General features: G+C 37.4%; 2 protein-coding genes across 2 annotated transcripts; both read right to left on the bottom strand.

The window, feature by feature from the left end:
* Positions 1-2,868: 2,868 nt before the first annotated feature.
* Positions 2,869-3,858, bottom strand: LOC308683479 (trace amine-associated receptor 13c-like; the record flags this gene model as incomplete). The annotated part of the gene is made up of 1 exon (XM_081353940.1): positions 2,869-3,858. The coding sequence occupies one exon, from the start codon at positions 3,856-3,858 to the stop codon at positions 2,869-2,871; it is 990 nt and encodes a 329-aa protein (XP_081210066.1).
* Positions 3,859-15,407: 11,549 nt separating this feature from the next.
* LOC308683480 (trace amine-associated receptor 13c-like) lies at positions 15,408-16,445 on the bottom strand (the record flags this gene model as incomplete). Its single annotated transcript, XM_081353941.1, has 1 exon — positions 15,408-16,445. Exon 1 carries the CDS (start codon positions 16,407-16,409, stop codon positions 15,408-15,410), a length of 1,002 nt encoding a protein of 333 aa, XP_081210067.1. The 5' UTR covers positions 16,410-16,445.
* Between the last annotated feature and the right edge of the window lie 2,346 nt (positions 16,446-18,791).

Consider the following 18,791-nt stretch of genomic DNA (forward strand, 5'->3'; position numbering starts at 1 on the left):
GAAGCAAGAAATGATAAGACGTACTGTAAAGTCTGTCTTGAAATGTACTATAAGTCGCTTTGGATGAAACCGTTAGCAATGAATAAATGTTTAAATGTGTATATACAGCAGCAGGAATATTAAAATGCGTAAATGCATAATACACATCTTCACATAGTACCTTACAGGTTCACCATTTCTCACAATGATGAAAGTGGCTCTCTTACTAATAAGCTATTAGCTGTCGTCATCATGATGTCACCCGGCTGTCTTCCTCCATGGCTCCTCCCTCCAGCTACACCGCCATGGAGCGCAGCCCTGGTTTTGCACTGGGGCATCATCTACCTGCCTCTGCTCAAGGCCATCCCTCCACCGTCATCACCACCCTGGACTCTTCTGTTCTGCCTCCTACCGGTTATCCGTCCACCTCCAGAACTGCCTCCTGTATCCTCTGCCTGTTTCACCATCTCCTTATCCTCCACACCTCCTTCTCTTTTTGGCGTGAGGACGCGCCTTCCAGGAGGGGGAGGTTCTGTCATGGTTCTGATAGTTTGGACTTTTTGTGTTTCACCACCTCCTGCCTGAGTTAGTCATTTGTTGTCTTGGTCACTCATTATGTTCAGCTGTGCACTCATTATCTACCTCGTTATCACGTGTACAAGTTCAGTTCTGTTGGTCTTCATTGTTGGGTGTTGTCTATGTCAGTGGTTCCCAAACCTGTCCTGAAGGCACCCCAACAGTGCACGTTTTCTTTGTCTCCCTAATCAATTCAATTCGTCAGCTCATTATCACATGGGTTAATGAGCTGATGAGTTGAATCAGGTGTGTTTGATTAGGGAGACAAAGAAAATGTGCAGTGTTGGGCTGCCTTCAGGACAGGTTTGGGAACCACTGGTCTATGTTACGTGTGTGTGAGTAGCTCTCTCTCTGTTTTGGATTTATGCTTGTGGATTAATTAAAGAGACTTTTGTCTTCATCTTGTTTTTGTTGATCATCTACACAGCAGATGTGACAAAATCGTGTCATAATCCCTGTACCACAAAACATTTTGTATCGCCAGATTATTGCCGATACATAGTCCTATGAAACAGTAGTAATATATTGTTTATTAGCACTTCTGTTTTACTGCATCTCCAGCTCAGCGTTGGACACAGTACTATCCAACCTCTATTTGTGGACATGATACTTCGGCATTATCTGTGCAAAATAACGCTTTTTTATTTGTTTGAATTCTGAAAGAGCAAGCACATCAAAGGTTTGCCTGGACTCCTCTATCTTAGTTTTCTGACCTGTTTACTGGAACGTGGTCAACTCCGGTGTGACGTCATTCCCAGCTCAACATCCCTCTTCCTAGGTAAATGGAATGCAGCATTAAAGTGACAGCAGCCTAATAAACCTGCTGTCTATTATTAATGATAATCAAATGGTAAAAGACAAAGACAAAATCACTCACTGCTCCTGTAGCTTTAATAATGATTAATCCTTGATAAATACATTACAAAAACGATGAAAACAATTACTTTTATGAGACACACTGATAAAAAATATTTTGTGGTGAACTAAATACTAAAGAAAAAAAATTAGTTCAGGCAATAATTTAAAAAAAACTAAGTTTACTGTGGCGAGCAGGACGAGGCTGACGGCCGCGGGAGAACGGCGCGAGGCCGGTGGCTTCATTACTGAGACGCGCCGGGTCTCGCATCTCTCACGGAGGAGCGGGAATTTTCTTAGCAATGTTAAAACGCACATCAACCGATCACTTGTTTAGCGTTCATGTAAACACTACAGTCAGATTCACCGATCGGAATTAATTCAGTTAGATTGAAACGAGAGGTGTGCATGTAAACAATGAATGGCGACCGCAGAACGCAAAAGCCGAATCCCGGACATTTTTAACAGTCTCGCCCGCCGGACAAGTCCGGGAAAAGGAAGATGGTAACCCCTACTTACTCAGCTTTCTCCTATTATTCAGCTTTCTCCACAGAACAAGAGCATGCTAGCTTAGCTTCCAAAGAAAGACGGCTGATACTGTGTACATTCTGTGAGTGAGATCCCACCCTCTATAGGCGGGCTGAAAACATGCGGAACAGCGCCATCTATTGGCTGTAGTCTTTAGCCTCTGGACAGAAAATCCTCCGATGACGCAAAATGACGATTTTTGCGTCATCGGAGGATTTTTTCCAGACAAAAAATACATAAATCTCTCCTCTCAGGGGGATATGAGGGGGGAAAGCATGGTAATTCGAAAATACTACAGGTTTTCTACTAATACAAAGCTTAATGCTAAATCCTGAAGTAACCCTTTAATTCCATGTGTGAAATTTACTTTAAAAATATGCATGCAAATCTTGCCGAAAAAAAATTAAGTAAATTTTACTTATTGTTTTATTTTTATTTATTTTTAGTGCATTAAACACCTATTTAAAATAAACTGTCTTTGAATCTACAATGTAAAATTATTACAATAAAAAAATACCAAAAAAAATATGTTAGGTATGATTAATCAGTATTAATAAGGAATATATGTAATAAATATTAATAAGGATTTATGATGTTTTTAACTGATATTTTAAAGCAGCAGTAAAATAAAGCATAGAAAATGTTCAGATATGATGTCAATGTACAAGGTCCAAGTTAGACATTTTTGTATGGTGGATGAGAAAACTGTAAAAAGCAGAAAAACTGTCCCAATTATTCCTAATGTCAGAGCTGATTTGCTCTTTTTTCCTTACCGAACCTTCTATTACACATTTACCACCCTTCATCAGAGTTTATAACTTTCACTTGCTGATGTGCAACATAAAATATCCTAAAATACAAAGTAATAATCACTGTACAAGGAAACATAAGGGACAAGTAAACCTCTTTAGAAAAAGGTTAAATCGATCATTAATAGTCTGGGAAAAGATTGAAGTGCTCTGATGATGGATTCAAGATTTTTAGAGTAACAATGTGTTTAGCTGATATTCTAAACCATTTATAAAACAACGCATAAATAAGTGGATTCATACAGGAATTCATGTACATAATCCAGCATGTTACATTAAGTTCAACTGATTCTGTAGACTCATTTCCTTCAATTAGAGTGACAATATAGTATGGTATCCAACACACAAAGAAAACTGTGACAACAATCCCCAGAGTTTTTCCTGCCTTTCTTTGTGACCTGCTAACACCTGTGACAGAATTTACAACCTTGGCCTGATGCTTCGCAACACAGAAGATTTTCACATATATAGACATGATTACAGAAGAAGGGGCAACAAAAGTGACTATGAGATCTGTGATAAAATGTTCAAAATTAAAAGAAACTGAACAGTCTCCATAACAGTTGTTATGTGTCTCTGGAAAAAACATAGTATTGTGTAATATAATGATAGAATATATGCCACAACACAGCCAGTTTATAATAATGCAAAAAATAACTTTATCAGTTGTGACCCTTACTGTGTATCTCAAAGGGTCACTCACAGCAATGTAACGATCTACAGATATAAAAAATAAATTACCAAGAGATGCCGTAACAACCATAAAAATAATAAATAAAAATAAAGAACAAAATGTCTCTCCAAAGTACCAGCATGATTCTATAAATCTGATGCCCATAAAAGGTATAACAACCAGTCCCACAATCAGGTCAGCCACAGCCAGAGAGAGAATGAGCAGGTTGGTTGGAGTGTGAAGCTTCTTGAAGTGAGAGATGGAGATGATCACCAGCAGGTTCAGAAACACAGTGAATACTGACAATAAAGAAATGAAAACATACAAAACAACATACTCCACTTCAGGTTTGATATCTTTGAAACATGACAAATTGTTGTCTGGAAAGCAATACTGTATTTTTTGCCTGTTGTCCTCCATGATTATTGTGTCAAACATTTCCAGAGTTAAAATATCCTTATATGTAGTCACTGGCACTGTGTACTGCATCAAAAGTCCACTTTGAAGCTGTGGTATAATGTGCAAGCTGTCAGTTCGACTTTCTGCCTTCCTTTACTGACTAAACTCTGATTTAAATGTACAAAAACAGAGACATCCAATGAAATGCGAGGCTTGATTATACTGCATTAAACCCACCTCCTATTTTAATATTCAAAGCATGCAATGAGGAATTGGATGATGTGTATAATATTGTGAATGTGTAAAGCTTTAAATGGGCTCCCACATTCTAATCTTTTTGACCTTCTGGATATAAAAACACCTGTCAAAGATCAAAGACTTTTATTGGTCCCAATGTCTTGACTGAAGACTAGGGGTGATCAGCCTTTTTTTTTGTCCCAAACTGTGGATCAGTCTACCAAGTAGAGATGCACAATATTTCGGCCACCATATCGGTATCAGCCGATACATGTTCATTTTTAATGTTATCAATGTCTACCCAATAATAAAAATTGCGGATATATTCAAGCCGATAAGTAATGGATTATGTCCTTCAGCTGAGACACTTCAGATGCGCACTCGGCATGATGATTTCAAATGGCTTGAAAAAAGATTGGAATCACTTCGAAAAGGAAAATACAATTAAGTGCAGTAAAAGAATGATGAGAATTCTTTTCAAACCCATTTTAGCAAGTTGTTAGAGCGCATCCATAATGCACCCATAACATGTTACACCTTCATGACAATAAGTGTTTGCAGCTTTTTTTTGTGCAATTGTAAGTTTTAATATGTTTATTTTGTGTATATATGTATCTGATTTATCTCATATAGGATGCATTTGGTTAAGAATTAACATGGTAGAACAGCGCACTGGTGATCATTGCTTCAGCACATGCAGCTCAAACAGCAATGCACAAATTAATAACTATTATTGGGACTTTTACATTACATAACATTACAATGAGAACACTATTTGTAATAAAACGTTGTGAATTCGTTGGGTTTAGTTGTCACGTTTCAGCACGTTGTTACGCAAAGAGTCAGGAATTGCATGTTCTGACTAGCACGTAACTTAGTTCAAGTTCACTTTGTAATATTATGTTTATGTTGTATAAATATCTGATAAATCTCATATAGGGTGTGTTTTGAGTTAATTAACCCTTAAAGTGCTTCAGTTCAGCTCAAACAGCATTGCTGTTATTTGAAACAGTAATTTTAGATGTTATTTTTTCAAAAACATTGATGCATTATTAATAATAACTAGCACTTTTATTACTTATAAAGTAATAGTACTTTTAGCAAGTAATTCTAGACATCCATGCGTTTTCCAACGTGTAGTCTTCAGGGACTTTTTTAAAGATTGATTTGGTTTGCTTTAATCTGCAAACACTAGAGAACTGTGATGTGGTGTGATGGGGAAAAGTCACTTTGCTGGTAAAGGATGGAAGTTAAGAGAAAATTTTTTTTTGTCATGCTCAATAGTGTCATTTCAGAGATAATCTTTCATTTAAGTGAAAGACTTCTCGGGTTTCAACACCAAAGATTATTTATACTGGCCCGCTCAGTAGAAATAATGCATTACATGTTTGTAATACATGAGGATCAAGACAAATGAGATAGAAACGGGATAAAATGGCTAAGGATAGTTCGAGTGATGATATGGACAGTTATTAAGCATTTCATTTATGCTTAATCATAGGTTTGTTGGAGTGTGAAGCTTCTTGGAGTGAGAGATGGAGATGATCACCAGCAGGTTCAGAAACAGTCCATGCTGACAGCAATGAAAAAAACACATATATACATGATATTGTATTCATATAGAGCGCATTCCCTTGATACATGATGAGTTGATGGCAGGAAAGCAGTATTGAGTCTCATGATCCTCTGTCTCATAGGCCATGAGTGAGTCTCCTGCTGTTAGGAGTTTGTTCTGCTCTCCTTTCTGTCCTTTAATTTATACAATGTCCGGATCAGACTGACCAACCCATGATCCAGCGCTCACACTGATGCTGCAACTTAACAACAACAAAAAAAGTCTAGTTTTTCTTTCTTTCTTTCTTTCTTTCTTTCTTTCTTTCTTTCTTTCTTTCTTTCTTTCTTTCTTTCTTTCTTTCTTTCTTTCTTTCTTTCTTTCTTTCTTTCTATACAGAGATTAAGATGGACAAGCTTTTGATCATGGTGGGGTCCATCTATTTATCGATTGTTACTTTGTAAAATAAAATAATCTGTCACCTAAAATGTGGGCTAGAATCTGCCCAAATATTAGACATTCATATTCATATCTTAAAGAGGTATTTCACTCTGGTTAACTCGCAACTACAATACAATTTTGTCCATCATATCGATGGTATCATGATACAGTGATTCTGAAGTAGCCTATTCATTGCCAGACAATTTGATCTACGATGTATATTGATCTATGTGATTATATAGACCTATGTGTAACAGAAGAGGCAAAAAAGTGTTTGTTCACAGTATTTGTATTTATTCAAGACATTGTGTTGTCTGTTTCAAAAACTGACCACTGAGATGAACATGTCTTGCAAAGTGCACAGTGCCTGAAAACATAACAATTCTGGACTTCTGTAAATAAAAGAAATACATAAATAAACAAATAATGAATTCGAAAAATAAATAAATGCACATTTCAGTTCTTAACAAAGAAGTTCACCCTCTGCAGCAGCTCAGGCGACATCTAGGGTCATCATGGCCAAATTCGTGCTCTTTTGTCCATTCTGGATTAAATGAGGTCTGACGTTTCGGCATGTTAACATTATGATATTACGTAGCCAGCACGTGGACTCCAAGTCGTGGAAGCTTGTTTACGTTTTTAAGCAATGATATATCAGATATTTATTTCACACGGCTCTCAGCCAATCATTTATTTGACCAGAGGTCTTAGGGCATTAGACGCTATGCTGCTGCATCCCAATAAAGATTCTAAGGGTAAAAAAAAAAGGGGGGGGGGTTCGGCCTGCTCCAAAAAGGAGGACAAACGAGTGTCCGGCTTGAGGCTGCGCCGGACGCCGGACAGAGGGGTTAAAATCCGGACGTATGGCCACCCTTCTACAGAAGAAAGAAAGTCATACAGTTTTGGAATGACATGAGGCTGAATAACTGTGTGAAGTCTGAAGTCTGGTTCTTTTTGTCTGGTCCAAAAAAGAAAATTATACATTTAATCCTGGTTCACATAGCATGCACATTGTCATTTTTAATGACACAGGATAGACCAAACCTAAAAACATACAGAATATCTATAAAATGGCTTTTGTGACGTATATTTTACAACGGAACTTACCGGACATCCAAAACAATGCTGTGTGTGCTAGGCTTAATGCGCTCATGTATGTGCATACATATGATGGCATTTCTATCAACTGAGAACTTATGAAGAGCTTGGCATTAATTGATTGTGAACCACTGGATATATAAGGCCAGAGATGCTATATGATTCCAGTTGCTCTTCATGGGATTAAAGAGCCTTTCAGTTAGCAGATCAAAGCCTTGACCATTAGGCAGTGACCCCTCATGATTAGATGATATGAGCATCTGAGTAAATCAATAATAGTACACTCTGAAGACCAATTATGGTTGTGACTTGTTATTTATGAAATGTGCCCCGGAGGGTGCTGTTAAAATCTTTGCTGAATACTGAGATGATCCTTAACTGAACCATTAATTAAAGGTGTGAAAAACACAACACATAACAGACTGATGCAACAGCTTCTGCTTTTTTGATGAGTCATGGGTCAGTGACCATACTGTTTACTTCTGATTAAATGATTTTAATACCATAATGTATCTATCCAAATTAATGTCAAATGAAGTTAAACATCCTAACAAAACTGTGAAATCTCTGAGCTATACCACAAACTGAATGTCTTCATACATTAATCATGTTAGCATTTATTATTTCTTCATGGGAGTGAGAAATTTTAACTGTGCACCTGTGGAATGAAAAGAAAATAAATTAAACATTGTTTTCTTATTGTAATGTTAATAAAAATAAAATAGAAAGTTTGAAAAGCAGCATTAGTGTTGATGAACTGATGTGTATCAATGCATCCTGTAAACTTAATTTAAACCATCATCAAAGGATTTGACGCTAAGACCCCATAAAGCCCCATAGAAAGCTGACTCAGACACTCTCAACTATGTCCATGTGTTTGTGTGTTTATATACTGTATATATATGTCACGGCTAGCTCATTCCCGACCGTAACTAAAGAGTAACATACAAACGAACGGTTTGCATTGGAAGCTTATTTTTTAAGGGAAAAAGGATCTGTTACAGAAGTATAACGCAATGTCTAGGGATTTAAATAAACAAAAGAAAATAATAGTCCAATGGGGCAATGAATGTTGGTATATAAAAGACAAATTAATCAATTTGAGATCAAATTGGAGCAAATGACTTCACTGGAGAACTACATTCCACCAGAGGAAGCAACGTTGGGTAGATCAGTCCAAACATTTACTATCCACCCATAAATTATCCAAATAACAGTATGTCAGTCGAATGATATACTGTAGTTAAATTTGTAGTTTCTTATGTCTCATTCGAAATACAGATCCGCTACCCGATCTGGCAAACTTGAATAGTGCGGTTATAGCAGTGGCGGCTGGTGAAAAATATCTTAGGTGTGTCACATTCAGTCGGTTTCAATAGTCTGGTAACCATGGGAGTCTTTTAGCGTAGTGGCGCCGAGGTTGTGGAATGCTCTTCCTCAAGACATCCGTCAGACATCCACCCGTCTCTCCTTCAAAAACAATTTTTTTATCTGAATATTACTCTTCAGCTCACAGTCTGTAAATTCTACATTGTTATTGTTATGCTATTTGTTTGTGTCTTTAACCTAACTTTGTAAGTGACCTCTGAATATTAGGCCAACTTTCTGCCCTTGGTAGGCCTATCTGTATTGTGCTTTGATGTTGATGTTTATTTTGTTCTATTCCTTAACCCAGTCCCAGTGGTTCTCATACGTTTTAGAGTTGTACCCCAAGAGGCTTTTAACATCCTTCTGCGTACCCACACTCTTCAGTCTCACCTTTTTAAGTAAGGGACAATATTTGCCCCCTTGAATCGATTTTTCCAGTGCATTTTTACCTTTACAAATACCTTTATAAAATAAATAATGCTTCAAATAATAAATGTTCATAATAAATGTTCAATATAGAAATATGCAATGATGGTAAAAACGAAGTGATGCTTTTAAATATTAAATTAAAACCACCAGTAGGTGATGATTCAGCGAGTCATTCATTCAAAATGAAGCAAGTGGCTGTATTTATGAATTAATCATTGAATCATTGACTCTAATGATTCGTTCAAAACCGCAGATTCGTTCACAAACACTGCTGTGTGCTGCAGTTCTGGTGTGGCTTTCATTGGAGCTATTATTTTGTTGTAAAAAATACTGACAACTGTGTTGAAAATGAACATCACTTAGCCTAATATTTCGTTTGTTGAACTGTTGTATAAAATCAATGTCACATTTGCAATCGTGTGGATCTTCATTTAATGTGATCAACATTAAACACAGGAACTCACACAGGGTAGGCCTATGTCTTTGTATCGAAGAGAGTTTGATTCTTACATCGATCTCCATGCACAGATATTTGTTGTCTATTTGTCTATATTTGTTCTTCATGCTAGTAAGTGCTAAATCCCTACTTTTACAAAGGTAACGTACATTGTGAAGAACGGTAGTTTAGCGAGTTCAGTAAAGTTGGCAGTATATTCACAGATTCAAACTTCCCGGAACAATAACTTGTGAGCTAAACGTTGTTTAAACACAAATGACACATATTAACACTCATAGAAACATAGAAAATGATCTACAATTTTCCTCAAAACAAGCTTTATAAAAAAAATTGATCTCTAGGCTGAGAGAAAAGTCCGAAGGGACCGTCTGCAATGTTTCTCGGAGGAACACAAACGTTTTGCGAACGCAAAAGATTAGAAAAATATTTTTTTCTCCCATCTCAAATTTTGCACCACCACGTCCCTTTAGAGGCACCGTACGATAGTTCAAGTGACAATTCCGTCAACTGTCCCGACACTCGAAATGTGAGAGTCTGGTATTGCCACCTGCAGCGCGCCTGCTTGCCTTGTGCAGATACAATGTGGTGATTAGGGATGCACCGAAATGAAAATTATGGGCTGAAACCTAAATTTTATCATTATTAATTTCTTATTATAAATTAGTTTTTTTTGGATAATTGTATTATTAACAGTCTTTTTAATTAAATAATCAATAATTTTATTGAATCTGAATTTAAAAAATAACAAACCAATAAAATAAAATAACCACACTTTTATTTAAAGCAACACACATGGACAGAAAAAAAAAAAAAAAAAAAAAAAAAAAACAGAAAACAGCCACTGTATAGGTGGTTTGCAGTCACGTGCAGGGCCGCATTAAGGCCTCACTGGGCCCCGGGGCTACGAGTTACTGCACACCCCCCCCCCCTTTCTTTAAATCGAATTTCGTTTTGTATTAATTGTACCTTAATTTTAATACATTTTCCATTAACCAATTTCCTGTATTTAATAGCCTAAATAAAAAGTAAGCTAAATATAGCCTATATAATCCAACTGGCGCCTGAACTGGAGCTTAAGATCATCCCAAACTCAGCGTATAAAAGGTAGCCTACTCACCTCACAGACCTATTTTTTTAAAAAATATTATCTATTATCTACAGAAAGCTTGAAATCTTTACTTTTAAACAGAACCATTCAAAACAAAATAAAACTATGTAATCGAAATGTGCATTTCTCTCCGGCCCAGCGCATTAACTACTGAAGATCGTGAGTCAGTAGCCTATCGTCAACTTAATCTTTGCAATAAACAATTAAAATGTCTCATTGCAATATTTTACATATTCATAATCATTACTTGCTGGTTCTTTGTGACAGCTTTTAGGTGCCGTTTATGAACGCGTCACTACTGCATCAGCACCGAAAACTCTGCGTGAGTAAGATGTGTGGTGTGACTCGTGAGTAACTAAAGAAGGGTCTATTGCAAATGGTCAATTAATAATATTAATAATGATACCATGATAATGCATGTAATTTACGGCAAAGCGCCACCAAGTAACAGGGCTGATTTGTGTGGGGCGTGGTAAGACTTTGGCAATCAGCGTTACCGATGGCTAGTCATATGCTCCACAGCCAATCACGGGCCCCCTCCTTGCTCGGGCCCCGGGGCTTTAGCCCCGCCTAGCCCTATGGTTAATACGGCCCTGGTCACGTGATTGTGATGACGTGCGACATTCAAATGGAGGGCAGGAAGTGAAGAGCGGAATGGACAAGATGGAGGAAAGTCTGTACGTTACTACTTTAGACGCTATTACAAGAGAAAGATATAGACAAAAAATCTAAACATATGTTGGATGTGATCCTTGCGGTATGAAGAGGAGTGATTTTTCAACTGAATTGAAAGATTTGCCTGTCATCGAGGCTGTCATTCTTTTTTGTCCTGTGGATTAATCCGTAACGTTAACAACCAACTTTGACTTTACAAAGTTCGGAAACTGGTACAGTACGTTACACAAACATAGCCACATAAGTTGTATTAACTCACCTTTGATGAAGTTATCACTGCACACACAGGCATTTCCGATTCGGCTCCTCCCGACCGCAGACGTAGGTTTGCAATCCATTTTTCTGCCGTTTTTCGGTCAATTTCTTGCATTTTTCCCCCTTATGAACAACAACTTTTGGTACACGATAAAAACTCCTCATGGTTTGATCGATTTGAGCAACCATAAACGACGCAAAACATAGGCATTTTGAGTTTGTTATAGTACTTCCTAAATGTAGCAAATCACTTCCAGCCCTCCATCTGCATTTCGCGTCATGGCAACGCAGTGACGTGACGTCATAGGCAAACAACCTATTATCGAATATAAGCTCTTTCAAACAAATAAGCCATTATTTCCCACAGTATGCGCAGTCCTAATACTAACTGGCAGACTATTCCACAATTCTGGCGCAGCTACTGCAAATGCCTGGTCACCTAGTTTTAATTTTGTCCTTGGAACCACTAATAGTCCCTGATTTGATGATCTCAGAGACCTCCCTGAGTCATGTTTCGACAAAAGATCGGTGAGGTAAGAAGGTGCTAAGCCATTTACAGATTTATAGACCATTAAAAGGACTTTAAAATCAACTCTATAGCGGATCGATATCGGATCTATAGCAACCAGTGTAATGACATTAATGTGGGTGTGATATGTTCATATTTCTTAACCTCAGTCAAGAGCCTAGCAGCTGCATTTTGAACCACTTGAAGTCTAGAAAGAGTATCACTTTATCCCTATATAGAGTGTGTTACAGTAATCAAGCCTTGAAGTAATGAGGGCATGAATAGCCCTCTCAAAGTTCTTAAAAGACAAAAACGACTTCACCTTTGCCAGTGCTTTTAGATGGAAAAATGTATTTGACTACAGATCTGACCAGTATGTCAAACTTAAGGGCATTATTCAACTTGAATCCAAGGTTTTACGTATTGGGAAAGAGTGCCTAACTTAAAATGTGATGTTTTTTGGACTCAGAGTGACCAAATACAACAATCTCAGGCTTATTTTTGTTAAAATTTAAAATGTTTACAGCCATCCAGGCCTGTAAATCATCAAGGCAAGCAAGTAGAGAATCTAGACATTTTTTTATCTTGTTTTAGGGGCAGGTAAATCTGCGTAGCAATGATAGGAAATATCATATTTCTAAAACATTTTACCTAATAGCATATAAATGGAGAATAGCACTGGAGCCAAAATGGAACCCAGGGGGATTCCACATGTAACTGGAGCTTTACTTGATACGAATTCCCCAATATTCACTGAGAAAGTTCTATTTTTAAGAAAGGACTGAAAACAATTCAGAGCCTTCCCTTGGATGCCTGCACATTTCTCTAAATGGGATAAAAGGACAGTATGGTCTACTGTGTCAAATGCAGTGCTTAAATCCAAGAGCACAAGAACGACAGAGCTACTAGTATCTGCAGTTCACAGCACATCATTTATCACCTTAACAAGTGCTGTTTCTGTAGAATTTTATTTTCTGAATCCCAATTGAAAGACTTCAAAAATCAATTTTTTTCCAGAAGATTGTAGTTGCTGACTGTATTCTCTAATATTTTAGAGATAAATAAAAATTTGTAGATTAAAACTCTATAAAATTGTAGGGTTTAGGTTTGGCCGTTTGAGGAGGTGCTGAATGAAGGCGTGTTTCAAATAATCAGGTACAGTTCCTGATTCAAGACATTTAGCTTGTTTACAATTTACTAAGCTCCCCATCAGTTTAATTTACCCATGGCTCAAGCTTGGGTTTTTGATGTTTAGCTTTAAAGGGGGTCACTTCGTCTAAAATATTTGTGCAAGCAGCAAGCAGTGTTAAATCAGCTCAAACCACTCAAATCATTTAGATGTCAGTATACGAGACCAACGCATGGGTTTAACAGTGTTCACCATATCAGTTGTAAAAGGAATGGAGAACAAGATAGGCTTGTGGTCTGAAATACCAAAATCGCAATGGATATAACCATGCGTTAACACAAGATTGAGAGTGTGGCCCTGTAAATGAGTGGGGCCTTTCACCCACTGAGTTAAATCAAAAGAGTCAGTAAGACAAATTAATTAATTTATCAATGTGTTTGACGGGCTGCATACATGAATGTTGAAATCTCCAAGAATTATTACTTTATCAAAGTTTGATATGATGTCCATAAGAAAATTTGCAAATTCATTTAGAAAGTCTTTGTGTGCTTTAGGAGGGCGATAAAGCACAGCAACCACCACAGCAGTATCCATTTCAAGTTTTAGCAGTTGTAGTTCGAAACTGTTAAAATCATCTGTCATCAGAGTAGTACACTAAAAATCTTTAAAAATACAAGCCACCTCCCCTGCCAGATGTGCGAGGGCAGGTAAAAGGACTTACAACTGGGTGGAAGTTCAGAAAACTGATTCAAGTCCCCGCTCATAAGCCAAGTTTCAGTGATGCACAATACATCCATTCCATGTGTGACAAAGTCTTGTTACCCACCTATCTGGCATTTATCAAAGCAATTTTCAACTTTACAGATTCGTCGTTGACTTCTGCAGCCCGACAGAATGAGCGTAGGTGTCGTGGATCCACACCATGGCAGCAAATACGAGCTGGATGATCCAGGAACGTCTAAGCTGACAAATCTGGGACAACGGGAATATTCCACCCGTACGATGGTTCCAAAGAAACGCTATCAGATTCTCGAATAAAACGTTTTAGCTCCCACTGAGCCCCCGCAATCAATTTGACTTTGGTGGCCACACCGCCCTGTTTTCCACATTGCCATCGATGCCTCTGCCCAGGCAGAGCAAACGGCAGACAGCGAAGATATGCTGTTATCCATGCAAGTAAGTGCGGGGAAGCATAATATAATCCTAGCTGGGCTCCGTTTTGGAGTTTAAATGTGTCTTAAATGTTCAAAAGTGCTTGTCAATCATACAATAGCAGTGATAGAACTCCTTGACTCAAAACACAAACGAAGCACATCAACATGAAAAATTCGCAAACAAGCCAAGTAGTTGACGGCATGCCAAAAACAGCGGCGCCATCTTGCATGAGGTATACCTTACATGCAGCAGTCCACTAATTTGTCACTAATTGTGTCAATTCAACAAGTCCAGAGAAATCTCATGTAAGCATGTTATTTAAGCGACCAAGAGAGCGCACTGCACGCACTGAGTGGAACATTAAGCAGTGCACACACGGAACAGAAAGCGCAGCACATAGCCGCACACAAAGGGCTGAATACTGAGCAGTTACTTTGAAGCTGTGCATCTCTAGAAGCGGAGCCGCTCGCAAAGTTACAAACCATTCCAGTATGTCAAGTAACGTGAAGTAACAAATTGTAATACCTACTAGATTTAAATTTTTATATCCTGTTTAATGATTTGAAACTAATTAGAAATGCACATATACATGTATGTTATAATTTGTGGATACATTATGAATAGTGTCATGTATATGAACAGAATAAATGATGTTTTATAAACAAAGTTCGGGAGGAGCACGTTCAAATAATCAATCCAATCTACATGTCATCAAACAATTACTATGTCTACCCTTATCAGCATGAGAAGAAGCATATATATATTCACTCTGTAAACTCACCTAACATTCCTTGACAGCTTTTCAGCATCCCTCCACCACCCCGACTCCTCACTCTTGACTCATTCTTTTGCAGCCAGGAATACTGGGGGAGTACTCTGGGTTCGGGCCGAATACCGAGCCCGGAGCCCTCTCCTCGGACAGCACGCCAAAAACACTTTTATTCTATCTGACTTATTTGTAAGTGTGAACTTGTGAATTAAGATTCCGGACAATTGATAAAAGATTAACAGGTTTGTTTTGTTACATTTTCAACAAATTACATGTGTTTATTTGGTATAGATTTATTATTGATTATCTATTAAAATTATCTAAAATTAGTTCTAAAAATGACAATATATGGTGTGTTTTATATAGAATTGCTTCACCAGTTTGAAGCACAAATTGTGGTAAAAATATCATGAATGATGATTTGTAAAAATATTAACCCGAGAGGATGCTTGCTGAAATATTCTAAGAGTTAAGATGTGTTTAACAGATTTTCTAAACCAGGGGTAAAAAAATGCATAGATAAGAGGATTCAGACAAGAGTTAATGTACAAGACCCATATTAGACAATACAGTACAGTGGGTGGGATTGCTGTGTTTTCAGCTAGAGTCAAGATATAGTATGGGATCCAGCAAACCAGATGTATTGCCACAATGATTCCTAATGTGAGAGCTGCTTTACTCTCAGATTTCCTCTTCATTGAACCTTCCATTACACATTTACCACCCTTCATCAGAGAGTTTATAACTTTCACTTGTTTTTGTGCAACATAAAATATCCTCAAATGTAAAGTTATGATCAGGGTACAAGGAAATAGGAAGGAAAATATGAAATCAATTACTCTCCATTCAAATGTAAGCATAACATTACATTCGCCATAACAAGCATCTTTTCTGGGTGGGATACTTACTACAATTGCAATATTATAAGTTGAAGAAAAAAGCCAGCAAAAACAGATAATAGTTATCATTCTAGTCATGGTTATTTTCTGTGGGTACAGTAAAGGGTGACACACAGCCATATAACGATCAACGGCAATTAAAACTAAATTAGTGAGAGATGCTAATAAAAGTAGTCCCATAATTAACATAAACAGTTTACAGAAAGTGTCTCCAAAGTACCAACATTTCTCAATCAACTTGATGGCCTCTATGGGTATCACAATAAGTCCAGTAAGCAGGTCAGCCACAGCCAGAGAGAGAATAATCAGGTTTGTTGGAGTGTGAAGCTTCTTGAAGTGAGAGATGGAGATGATCACCAGCAGGTTCAGAAACACAGTCCATGCTGACAGGAATGAAAAAAACACATACATGATATTGTATTCATGTGTGGAGCGTTTCCCCTTGATACATGATGAGTTGATGGCAGGAAAGCAGTATTGAGTCTCATGATCCTCTGTCTCATTGGCCATGAGTGAGTCTCCTCCTGTTAGGAGTTTGTTCTGCTCTCCTTTCATTTATACAGTGTCTGGATCAGCCTGACCAACCCATGATCCACCACTCACACTGATGCTGCAACTTAATTTTTTTTTTTTTTTATCATGTTCTTTCATGTTCTTTCTTTCTTTCTTTCTTTCTTTCTTTCTTTCTTTCTTTCTTTCTTTTTTCTTTATCATCCTTTCTTTTTAGTACAGAGATTGAGATGGACAAGCTTTTGATCATGATGGGGTCCATCTATTTATTGATTGTTACTTTGTAAAATAAAATAATCTGTCACATAAAATGTGGGCTAGAATCTGCCCAAATTTTAGCACATTCAAAATTTTATATCTTAAAGAGGTATTTCACTCTGGTGTACTCACAACTACAATACAATTTTGTCCATCATATCGATGGTATCATGATACAGTGATTCTGAAATAGCCTACACTATTCATTGCCAGACAATTTGATCTACGATGTATATTGATCTATGTGATTATATAGACCTATGTGTAACAGAAGAGGCAAAAAAATGTTTGTTCACAGTATTTGTATTCATTCAAGACATTGTGTTGTCTGTTTCAACAACTGACCACTGAGATGAACATGTCTTGCAAAGTGTGTAAATGTCTTATAAATTGCATTTAATATTTTCCTACATAGTTTATAAAATATATCATATTTATTTTTTATACTTTTAAAGACATTATAGTTCAACAGTGTCACCTTATCTGTTCAGGCTTTTATTTTGAAAAGGCGCTGTTCTTCTTCTTCGAAAAGTTCGGATGTTTTTTATGACGCTAAAACTTCCTGTTACACTCTCTGCACAACGTGCTCGCGCGTCGTCGGAAGAACGAACTCCAAACTGTGATGGTGTCGAGCTAGAGAGCATGGTAGCTGATTGAATTAGCGCCCTTGGAGAAGCGGAATGAGGTATGAAGGAAAATGTGGTGAGTGTGTATTAGTAAAGAGAATGTCAATACTTAATTAGTTTTTGGTTTATTGCACATTTAATTTAATTTAATCAATATAAATATATTTCTGTGAACAATTATTTCATATATTGTATGTGATATTTCATGTCATAAAGGCTTAAAACATATTTCATTTCATATTGGTCATCATTTGAAATTATTTGTATTGTGTAAACATAATTCATTTGTGAACATAATTTGTGCAGTTTTTTTTGTGTGTGAAGCTACATAGAAACATTTTGTAATTCTTCTGTGTCTTCTGTAGTTTTCACGGTGTTCATGGTGTGCATGGTGCTCATTGAGAAGAAGAAATAAAAGTACACCCGTTTGAAACTCTCTGCGTCTTGATATCCAAGGGGCCGCTACAGTGAAAACTCATCGCTGCACCAGCCCTGCCGTCCCTGGTGAGAAGCTGACGCCATCACATCTGAGGTCCATCCACCAACCTAGTACCAGCCAGTTTACTTCGCTTGCATCCAACTCATGCACCCAGGCAAGACTTAAAATGGACAGCATGCTTAAGGTACAGCTAAAGCTGCAAAAAGAGACACTGGATGCCAAGGAGCAAAAAAGTTGAAAAGGGACAATTTCTACACATCCTTCCAGCATAACTGAAGTGACTTAAATAATAATATGGTATTATAAGGTAAAAATTTCTTGCAAGCTAATTCTCAGTTCCTAACGCTTCTAAAACTGGTAACTATTTCAAGAAACTAGCTCATGCGCTTGGGTAATGTCTATTTATGAAAAGGTAGAAAGGAAGTTTTTTGTTGTTACTGTTTTAAGCTTAAAATCCTTTAGATGTCCATAATCTGTTAATGCTCAGCATAAACATTACTCTGTGGTAAAAGATAACTACAGCTTACAAGTGAAAATTCAGGCATTGGACAATCAAAGGCTACACTCGACTTAAAGCAGCAGCACAAACAAACAAGATGTCACTTAAAGACACCCCATGCAGGTCTAGCTCACGTGAAAGAAAGCTAACAGAGAAAGGACAAGAGATGCATGATCAAGACACCAGAAAACGTGAGAAAGCATTTAACAAGTCCTATGACGCTTGGAAGCTGGTAGCAAGGGAGACTAGGACACAATTAAAAACCCTCTGTTCATCAGAAGACCTGATTGAATTACAGCAAGACATTCAAGCAAAGCGTGATGACGTAAACAAGCAGTATGAACCTATACTTCGTAACAGTAACACCACACCAGAGATTGTAAAGAAAATGGATGCCTGTGTTACACTAACAAAAGACATTTGTGACCTCATAAGTATCCGTCTAGAGACCGTTAACCAAGAATTTAATGATCAACTTGAGAAGGAAAGGGTAAGAGAAACATTAAACAAAGTTGAATATGGGTCTGTCTTTGGCCACACTAAAACTGAAACGGTGAGCT

Source organism: Scardinius erythrophthalmus (assembly GCF_964197995.2).
Source record: "Scardinius erythrophthalmus genome assembly, chromosome: 23".
Lineage (NCBI taxonomy): Eukaryota > Metazoa > Chordata > Actinopteri > Cypriniformes > Leuciscidae > Scardinius > Scardinius erythrophthalmus.